Source organism: Echinops telfairi, unplaced genomic scaffold (assembly GCF_000313985.2).
Source record: "Echinops telfairi isolate 266 unplaced genomic scaffold, ASM31398v2 ScPeMD7_7424;HRSCAF=8462, whole genome shotgun sequence".
NCBI classification, from domain to species: Eukaryota; Metazoa; Chordata; class Mammalia; order Afrosoricida; family Tenrecidae; genus Echinops; species Echinops telfairi.
Genome location: NW_022111324.1, coordinates 49254527 through 49264772, shown reverse-complemented (window position 1 = coordinate 49264772; position 10246 = coordinate 49254527). Strand labels below are relative to the sequence as shown.

Genomic DNA, 10246 nt, shown 5'->3' with positions numbered 1-10246 from the left:
ACAGATGCCTCCCCGGGCCTCAGGGGACTCTCCTTCCCTCCTGCCATGCAGGTGGACCGAGGGTGCACAGGGCGCTCCGTCTCCGACACCCAGAGACCCACCCCACCCCACCCCTGTGGCACTTTCTGCACACGGCTGCTATAGGAAGTTGGGAGAGTGACAGCACAGAGGGGCCTGGTCTGGCTCTGCCAAGGGACAGCCAGAAGATTTGCCCGTGTTCTAGATGGGAAAACGAAGGTGTCATTTAAAAGAAGTCGGTCCGCGGAAAACCCCGTATTAACAAAGAGTCCTAAGGGCTGGAGCCTGAGCTGGGGGTTTGGAAATTGAGGTTCTATGCCTGTCCTAGCCCTGACCTTGTCCGTGAGCAGTGCAGTTTCCCATCAGCCTCTGCCTCTTGGGGGTCCCAGGGCCAGGTCAAGAGAGGGGTCCGCTGGCGTCACTGGGCACAGCATTCCTTTCCCACAGCCCTCCCCTGGCCCTCCTGCTCTGTATCCGGAAACCTTGATACTCTCCCCCACCTAGCTCGGTCCCTCGGGTGGAATTTATGACTGACCCCCTCTGCCATCTGCGACAGAGTAATAAATCAGGGCAAAGAGAGTCACAACCACCTCCTACTCCTACGGGCAAAATATAAAAAGAGGAAGGCTGCAGTGGCCTCAAAGCTTTCCTGGAGGCCAGAGGACCCAGGACCCAGACAAGGCCTGAACAGAGGGAGCAGGATGGCTCGCTGGGGTCTCCTGCTGGTGCTCTGCGGCTACTGCGCCTTCGCTCTCCCCGCAGACTCGGGCGCCTTCCGAAGGTAACTCAGCCCAAAGGGGATGGCAGGGGTGCGGACATCTCCACCTTTCCGCAGAGCGTATAGCTATCAGATGTGGAGTGTCATCGGATCCGCAAGGCCAGCAGGCCAGGTGACTTGTCCCAAAGCCTAGAATCCCTGCCCTGAGGTAGTGGGCACACCCCCACGCTAATAGACATTAGGGGTACTAAGCGATGTTAACTCTACCCTGGAGGCAGCCAGGGGTTCTGAGGTTCCGTGGAAGACTGCTGAAGCTGGGTGGTCTGCTAGCTCTAGCAGAACTAACTAGCTCTGGAAAGATGGGCAAGGGGTTAGCCTCTCCGCTCTCAGTGGACTCGTTTTTAAAACAAGGACAGCGCCCACATCACCGGCTGACTTTGGCGTAGTGAAGAGATGAGGCCGGTGCAGCCTCGAGTTTGCCTGGGGCGGGCAGGTTGTAAGAACCCCGCTGTGGTTAGAACAGCACTGTGCGGGCCTGAGGGGCACGGAGGCTTCCAGAGAGGGAGAAGCAACTGCAAGGTGGAAAGCGAGAGGCCTGGCATCCATTTGGTGCTGCCCTTGGGAACAAGCAATTCCCACAGGAGATGGGAAGGTGGGGGCTGGGCACAGCGGCTCATAGAGAAAGGGGTTTCCCCTCTGGGGAGTGCAGATGGGACCAGAGGGCCCGGAGGTAAGAGAGGGTAGGTCTTATTTTATTTGGACTTTTTATTGTCAATTGGATGAAGATTTATAAAACCGATCGCCAGGTTTGCATGCAACTGCGCAGACCCGTTTTGCTTCCCGCTCGTTCATTGGAATCCCTCATTCACCCCTCCCTCCTCCCTGTGTTTACAGCCTCCCTGCTTCCTCCCATCCAAATGCAGATGCTAATAGTAGTAATCGGTGCAGGAGCGCTAGCCCTGTAGTGGTTACAGTGTTGCAGCGGGAAACTGCCAGCCACTCCACGGGAGAAAGAGGAGGCTTTCCATGCCGGTAAAGAGTGACAGTCTCAGAGACCCACAGGGGCAGTGCTACCCTGTGCTATAGGGTCGCTATACGTCGAATTGACTCAAGGGAAGGGAGTTTCTTGTTCTTGGTTTGGTTTTTTGTTTTTTAAGTTAAACAGAAAATCACCCCCAGAGCAAAGACTTCTGAGCCTGGCGATCGCATCAGCGCACACAGCCTCGCCTTCGTCCCACAGAGCAGCTGTTAGGTTTGCACTGCTGACCTTGAGGGTTGCAGACAATGCGTAACCCACAGCACCACCAGGCTCCCTTAGAATGACCACATGACCCCACAATGCTGCTTCTGGGTACACCCCAAAAACCTAGAAGCAGAATGCACATGGAGACTTGAGCACCACTGCTCCTCGCGGTATAAGACACAATAGCCAACAGGTGGAGCCAGCTCACGTGTCCATCCACACACAGAGTGGGACAGCCTTCCGGTGGACTGCCGCTCAGCCGACAGAGAGATGACATGGCGATACATGTCCCTGAAAACAGACGAGGGAATTCAGACCCAAACCGAAAGGACAATGATCAGATGAGCTCACTGATATGAACCATCTAGAACAGGGTTAGTTGTGGTTATCAGGCTTAGTGGGAACGAGAATCCCAAACCCAACCCACATCCATCAACTTGATCCCGGTGCATGGCGGCCCCTAAGACAGGATAGAACGGCTCCTTCGGGTTTCTGAAACTGTGAACCTCTAGGGGAGCAGATGGCCTCCTCTTTCTCCGGCAGAACAGCTGGCGGGTTTCAGTTGATGATCTTGCCTTTAGCGGTCCAGTGCTTAAGGCACTGAGTCACCAGGGCTCGTTGAGAAAGGGAAAGGGAAAGAGGAAGTAGCTGTTTACGGGAACTGAGTTACTGCTAAGGGTTACTCAGAGCACAGATGGCCGAGGGCCCCGGTGAGAGCGATGGATGCCCGTGAATCACACACATAAAAATGGTTGAAGAGGCAAACGCTTCCTTGTATATAGTTTGCCACCCTCAATACAGTTTTTAAGAGCCCCCCAGCATGAAGCCACTCAGAGGAAAGGGCAGGCAGGTACCCTGTGTGGAGCAACACCCTCTCTACCCTCCAGCTCCTGAGGGGTAGACCGGGCCCCCATGACCCACCTCCTGGGAAGATCGTAATGGTGATAACAGTCGCTTTGAGCAGGAACCTGTGCTGTAAATATGACAAGGCTTTTCCATGGTTGCTGCTGTGACCATAGGCAGGGGAGTGGAGTCCATGCCTGGGAGGAGGGAAGGCCAGGAGAGCAGAGGAAAGGACAGAGACTCCACAGCTGGGAAAGCGGAATCTCAGAAAGCCCACCTGCAAAGTTGGGGACATCCTCTTCCTGGTCTGTCCAAATCATCTCCATGCTGGGTGGTGGTGGTGAGGGGCAGTCTGGGGAGTCAGACACACTGAGTTGAACCAGCGCTCCATCACTTCCTGAGTCACCCTCCTCCCTCTGAACTTCCGCGTGCTCCTCTGTGACCTGGGGAGGACCAGAGCCAGTGTGCAGAATTGTGAAGAGGGTGTGACCGACGTGTGTGTGCAGCTTTCCGCACATGCCAGTAGCGGCTCGGTGTGCTGTCTCAGGCTCTCTTCCCTTCCTCCCCTCGAGGGTGCAGCACGGGTAGGGGTCTGGAAAGGAGCTGAGGGGCTGGGACCAAGCCTAAGGCCCATCTTTACAGTGGCAAGGTGCACATTCTCAGGTGCTGCTGATCTGATCTCTCTCCCCTGCCCAGTGCAATTGGCCCGCTTGGGCCCCCTAGCCCCTGGCTCATGCCTGCCACCCACAGCCCCCAGGGGGCACTGTGCCCTCCAGCCCAGCCTTCATCTCTCAGAAGAGATCTGAATGCACCTTTCCCCCTGTCTCCTACTGGAATTCCCTGGAGGCAGTGATGACCTTGTCTATTCTCACACCCCCAGGACCCAGCCCAGTGCAGGCCACAGCAGGTGTCCCACACATGACTGGGGAATGAATGAATGAATGAATGAATGGATAAATGGCCTGGCAGTGATGGAGGTCGGACACAACCAGAGGACATTGTTGGTTGAGGGTTATTTCGGGGCAGCGTAGGTGGCTCGTGGAGGCTTGTAAATTCTCCTTCAGACTCCTTAGGGAGCAGGAGTGATTCTTGGGCACGTGGGGAGAGGCCAGGGGCAGTTGTACCAAACACCAGGGTGGTTTGGGGGAGGCTTCCCTTAGGGTTGAAAAACCACCACCTGACCACCAGTTGCTGTTGTGACTGGAAGAGCCGATCTGGACTCAGGGTGCCCTCCCACGCTTCACAGTAGAGTGTATGCCTGAAGGGCTTCCATGCCGATATCCTGGAGGCAGGTCTCCAGGCCTTTCTTCAACATGCCTCTGGGTGGGCTTCAACCCCCAACTCTTCTGTTAGCAGGTGAGCCAGGTAATGGTTTGCACCACCCAGGGACTCCCTGGGGGAGTACAGGCCTGGGCTGTTTGTGTTTTCTCCTGCACGGACTAGGATCTTCCTCAAGAAAATGCCCTCCATCCGCGAGATCCTGAAGGAGCGAGGCGTGGATGTGGCCAAGCTCAGTGCTGAGTGGAGCCTCTTCTCCAAGAGGGTCTCCCTTGGCAACGGCACCTCCCCCATGATCCTCACCAACTACCTGGACGTGAGTGTCTGCTCCACGGCTCGCCCCCTCCCGCCTCCCCTCTTCCTGGGACCTCAGGCTGTCTCTCCAGCTCCCCCAGACCCAGGCTTCCCACGCTTTTTGAGACCGGGGGACTAGAATGCAGGCAGCCTCACAAAATCCCCACCTGGGAGCCAGGGAGCCTGCAGCAGGAGGGGCGCAGGGCAAGTCAGGGGCAGGTTTGCAGTTCAGGAAACCAGGCCTCTCACTCAAGGCCCTCTTTTGGGTGGGAAGGGCTGTGTGCCCGCTGCTGGGGTGTTCTTCTGTGGCCTGGCTCAGCACAGCGCGAGTGAGTTTCTGCTCCCCCATTCGGCTCCCCCAGGCACCATTCGAGAGCTCTCTGTGGCTTCTTTGCCTCTCTGGGCGCCTGCTTCTGGGAAGCCTCCCTCCCACCCAGTACCTGCTGAAACAGAGACCCAGAGAAGCGGTCTCACCCTGGGGATGCCCCCACCCAACCCTTCCAGCATCTCTTTTCTCCCCCTATAGACCCAGTACTATGGCGAGGTTGGCATTGGCACCCCACCCCAGACGCTCAAAGTCATCTTTGACACGGGTTCCGCCAACCTCTGGGTGCCCTCCAGCAAGTGCAGCCCTCTCTACACTGCCTGTGGTAAGACCCGCTCCCAAGCTCCCCCACCCACATCCTGCCACTCCTGGGCAGTCCTGCCTCACGGTCTAGCTAAAAGCCCTCCTGTTGCATTTAAGCAACTTCCTCTCTGCCTCTGCTCCCAATGACTCTCTCTGAGAGGAGAAAGGAAGTTGTCTCCCTGTTGCCTGACATGGCCACTGAAGCAAAATCGGAAAAGAAGAGAAACAAGCTCTAGGAGTCTGAGGAGTCCTGCTGGCATAGTGTTGATGTGCTGGGCTGCTGATCAACCACAAGATCAGTGGTTCAAACCCACCAGCTGCTTAGAGGGAGAAAGATGAGGCTTTCTGCTCCCGTAAAGATTTACAGGATCAGAATCCCAGAGGGACCATTCTCCTACAGGGTTACTAGGAGTCAGTATTAACTCCACAGCAGCAAGGAGCCCCCAGCCCTATCCCAGCCTCACTGACTGAATTCTCCAGACCCACCCAGGCCCAGGGACTCCTCCATCCCCACCCTTGGTCAGCACCCTCCCATTAGAGGCTAACGCAATAACCAGAATGTGCTCTCCATTGCAGTGTTAGTAGATAGTTAAAATGGAGATGAAATACTCAGGAGTGTGGGCCTAAGAGGGGCCCAGGAAACACAGCCCTTGATTGATGTAACACACATTGACAAGCCCTGGACCTCAGAGCCCCCCATGCCTGCACCTAAGCTAAGTCCCCAACCACGCCAGCCACACACGCCTCCAAACGTACCCCCACCCCAACCCCCTGCCACTCCCGGCCTGCCTGCCAGCCCTCTGCTGCTGGGCGTGCGGCTGGACCAGAGCCTGTGTCCCTCTGCCAGAGATGCACAACCGCTATGATTCCTCGGAGTCCTCCAGCTACGTGGAGAACGGAGCGGAATTCAGCATCAGCTACGGGTCGGGGAAGGTCAGAGGCTTCCTGAGCCAGGACTTGGTGACTGTAAGTAAGAGGGGCTGCCGGGTCGCCTGACTCCCTCCCTCCAAGGACTCTGGGTGCGCTGGCCTGCCTCTCAAGGACTCATCCTGCAGCCAAGCCTGGGAGCGCAGACCTGCCCACCCTGGGGAAGCTGGGTGCTTTGTGGAGGGCTTTGCATCTCATTTACATGCTGGCCTGGTTACTGCCTCCAGTGCCATAACCCACCTACCCGAGGTCAACCAGCTCTGCCTGGGTCAGGAGCGTGCCAAGGCGGCATGGTCATTTCAGGGTCAGACCTAGGCACTAAGACCACGGTTGATGTTAGGCTTTGGGATAGAAGCCAGGGCCTGGTTTTCTTTTTCATGTGGCCTGTGTCTGACCTCTTCCCATTCTGGAAATTCTCCAGGCCCTCCTGTGTCAGGGTTGGGCGGGGGGGATGTGGGGGTACACATGGAACCTGAGAGGGAATGACTGTGTGAGCCTTCGCGCTCCCTTTGTCCGTGAGAACAGCTCTGAGGTAACAGGCAGGGCAGCTCCAGCTGTCCTGAAGAATTCTAACCCAGAATGGGGGAGGAGGACAGGGCCCAGTCTCACAGCCAGGAAAGCGGGGTCACCTGAGAAGGGCCGTGGATGTGCTTAGAACCTCCCCGACGGCTGCTTGGCAGGCCCACCGTCTCGGCTTCTATCCCTTCCAGTGATTGGGCAAGCTCAGCTCCCGGGCCCCACGGAGAAATGTGTACAGGGAGAGAGGTTGGGTGGGGGTGGTGCTCCAACCTGAAGGGTGGGGGTGATAAAATGATCGTATTGGACTTGTACCAAAGCCCTGTGCCCTGAAGCCCCCCCACCCCCACCCTCCCGGGTGGGAGCCCAGGTCAGCCCGGGTGGGCCATGGGCTTGGGCTCCTGGGGTCCTTCCTCCACAGATGGGCGGAATCACAGTGACACAGACTTTCGGAGAAGTGACCGAGCTGCCTGTGATACCCTTCATGCTGGCTAAGTTCGATGGGGTTCTGGGCATGGGCTTCCCTGCCCAGGCCATCAGCGGGGTCACCCCTGTCTTCGACAACATCGTCTCCCAGGGCGTGCTGAAGGAGGACGTCTTCTCTGTCTACTACAGCAGGTGGGACTCGGGACGCCCCAGGGGCCAAGGCCTGGGAGGGCAGGGAGGTGGTGTCGCACTGGGCAGAGTGTCACTGGGGTTCTGATGTGTTCGTGACGGGACCCAATTACCATCTAGAGCTGTGCTCTAGCTGTTGATCCACACGGCAGCCGCCATGCACCTCTCAATGAACCCAAGTCGCATGAAGTGAAGCACTCCGTTCCCCCCCCCCCCCCCCGAGTTCCTACTGACTACCCGCCTTTCCAGTATGGAGCATTCACGGTGGCTGTCGGTTGCCATATTGAACAGGGCAGACACAGAGCATCTCCATCACAGCCACAAGTTATAGTGGACGGCACTGGCCTAGAACAACCGGGGAACATGGGGAGAGGGGATGAGCGGGTGCTGCTGTGGCCCGGAGACCTTGTTCTGAGAGCCCCCAGCTCCTAACTCACAGACAGCCAACGTCTCGCATCTGCTCATCCCTCCATTCATTTGCTCAGGCATGGACTCATCGACTCCTGGGGGCAGTGCTGGGCATCCTGGCCGAGCACTGTGCTAAGCTCAGAGAATACAGCGAGCAAGACAGACCCCCACCCATAGAGCCCAGCCGCTAAGCCAAGGGCACAAACGCAACAGTGCAATGCAAGCTCCCGAACTGACTCAAGGGAGCACAGGGCTGACAACTGCAGGAGCGTTTGGGGTCTGAGCTGAGCTTCCCAACTGGCCCAAGGGGTGGGGGTGGGGGGGAAACGCCTGTCACTCTTTGAGCAAGGTTGGGATCTGCTCCAAGCTGCTGGGTTTGGAAAGACAAGTGTTCCCTGGAGACTAGGGACCCTGAGGCTGTGGCAGTGAGGGTAGAGGGGAAGGTTGGAGTCTGGAGGAACCTCAGAGGCCAGGGAGTCTCTGGTTTGGTGAGAGAAAGGGAGACCCTGAGGGAAGGGCACCAGCAGTCAGGAGGACTTGGACAGAGCCCTGGTAGAGGGAATGGTAGGGGTAGGACCAGGTGGCACGTGGATAACAGTTAGATGAGATATCCCAGGCCCACGTACAGGCTGCCCTGGAGACAGTCCCTAGGGAAGGGGCTGGACGGTGGGGGCGTGGGAGAGACCCCGGGAGAGAAGGACAGGTGGCTGGTTTTACATGCTAAGAGGAGCCTGAGCCCGCCTGTGGGTGGAGGGGACACCAATGGAAAACAAGGGCATGAAATCATGGGGAAGAGGGGATAAGCGAGGGCATGGAGCCGGAAGCCCAGGGGCAGAATTAGGCTGGAGCCAAGGGGGAGAAGGCCGGGCTGGCTGAGGAGAGGAGAGAGGACGGAGCTTGCAGAAAGACTCCAAGGTGTTGGAGAGGGGCAGCGGGGACAGGCTAATGCATGCACACGTCCTGAGTTGACAAACAGGCGTTTGCACACAGCTTCACCCTGTGCACCCCTTGCATGGCCTCCTGCCTCCTACGTGGGGTGCTGGCAAACCACCTGAGGCACATGTGCCCACCCCTCTGGAAACCAGGTCTCCGGGGGGACCCAAGCCACGGGAGGCCTCACACAGTGTAAGGAAGAAGGCTGGGAGACCAGATCTGACTGGGCACGAGGCACCTGAGGGACACCGGGGAGGCGGCTGCCCCTCTTGGTGGCTGCATTGTCTGGCAGGCCAAGAGAGGCCACACCACCCACTCTGCAGAGCAACAGGCTCGTGAGGCTGGAAGCAAAGGTCCCCTTCTGCTATTTCTTTTCTCTACAGAAACTCCAAGTAAGGGGATGAGCCCGGCCCCACGTGGTCCTGACCGTCCAGAACCCACTGAGTACCGGGCTCAGTGTCCCACCTCTTATACCCCCAAAACGCAGACGCCACCTGATGCCGACCTTCTCTGCCTCTCCCTGCAGCTCTCCTCATGCCCCCTACCCCCCCTGCACCCCACAACCTGCCCACAGCCCCTCCCCCTAACACCCCGTCAACCAGCAGCAACCCGAAACCCAGTGAGAGGGCCCGTGTGCAGCTTCCTTGCCTCCCATGCCTGTCCACGTGCTGGGCCCCTTCCTGGGCCCGCTCTGAGGGTCCTTTATTGGACAACGCCAGCAGAGCACCAGGCTGGGCTCAGGAAAGGGCAAGGGCAGGGGAGCACACTTCCGAATGACAGCCTCCAAGCCCTGCCACCCGCCCAGTGTCCTCTCCCTGGTCTAGCTTCCCCCTGAGCCTTAGGTCTCGGGGTCTCAGAGAATGATGACGGTCTCCCCTTTAGGGATTCCCACCTGCTGGGAGGCGAAATTGTGCTGGGCGGCAGCGACCCCAAATACTACGAAGGGAACTTCCACTATGTCAGCCTCAGCAAGAAGGGCGTGTGGCAGATCAACATGAAGGGGTCAGGAGCCTCAGCCTGCTCACGGTCCACAAATGCGGCCCTTCCCTCCCCAGATGCAGCCCCCTTCTGTCACTGCTAACATCAGCTTACAGGCCAGCTTAGGCCTGGGGAGCCCTGAGGCACGGGAGGGCGGGGGAGGCTAGCAAGAGGACATGCAGGGGTGGTTGTCACTGAGCCACATGCTCAGGGGAGGGAATAACACCCCCACCGTGGAGCCCCTCAGCAGCATGGCCTCTAGTCACCTGCCCTCACTCAGGGACTTTAAGCCACTGGGTGGCGTCCCATCAGCTTCTGTTTGTCTGTCTGTGCCTGCCCTCCAGGGTGTCCGTGGGGTCTACCACTCTGTTCTGCGGGGAGGGCTGCGTGGCTGTGGTGGACACAGGGGCGTCTTTTATCACCGGGCCCACCAGCTCCCTGATGGTGCTCATGGACAGGCTGGGGGCTAAGGAGCTGATCTCCAGTGAAGTAAGCTGCCCCCAGAATGGGAGGCTGGGTTGGGGGTGCCACTGGTCCAAGCGGCATCGGGTTCCAATGGCAAGCCTTCCCCTCCTCACCCCTCTCACACACCCGTGCCATGTGGGGCTTGGTCGCCGCAGAGGGAGGGCACTGGCTCAGTCCAACTCTCTGCAGAGGAGCTGGGCCACGTACAGGATGCTCTGTCTGCCAGGGGCGGGGTGGGGGGGTGGGGGTGGGGACTTGCATGCACTCAAAGGCCTCCTCTCCTGACCCCACCAGTACGTGGTGGACTGTAACCAGGTGCCTACACTCCCCGACATCTCCTTTCACTTCGGAGGCAGGGCCTACACACTCTCCAGTGAGGACT

General features: G+C 58.4%; 1 protein-coding gene across 1 annotated transcript in view; it reads left to right on the top strand.

The window, feature by feature from the left end:
* Positions 1-704: 704 nt before the first annotated feature.
* The window catches only part of REN (renin), a 10790-nt gene continuing 1248 nt past the window's right edge, over positions 705-10246 (top strand). Inside the window, exons 1-8 of the mRNA XM_045298264.1 lie at positions 705-799; positions 4266-4416; positions 4921-5044; positions 5870-5988; positions 6887-7083; positions 9304-9423; positions 9744-9888; positions 10159-10246. Coding sequence (XP_045154199.1) covers positions 720-799; positions 4266-4416; positions 4921-5044; positions 5870-5988; positions 6887-7083; positions 9304-9423; positions 9744-9888; positions 10159-10246 — 1024 coding nt within the window. The 5' untranslated portion in view covers positions 705-719. The remainder of the gene's footprint in view (positions 800-4265; positions 4417-4920; positions 5045-5869; positions 5989-6886; positions 7084-9303; positions 9424-9743; positions 9889-10158) is intronic.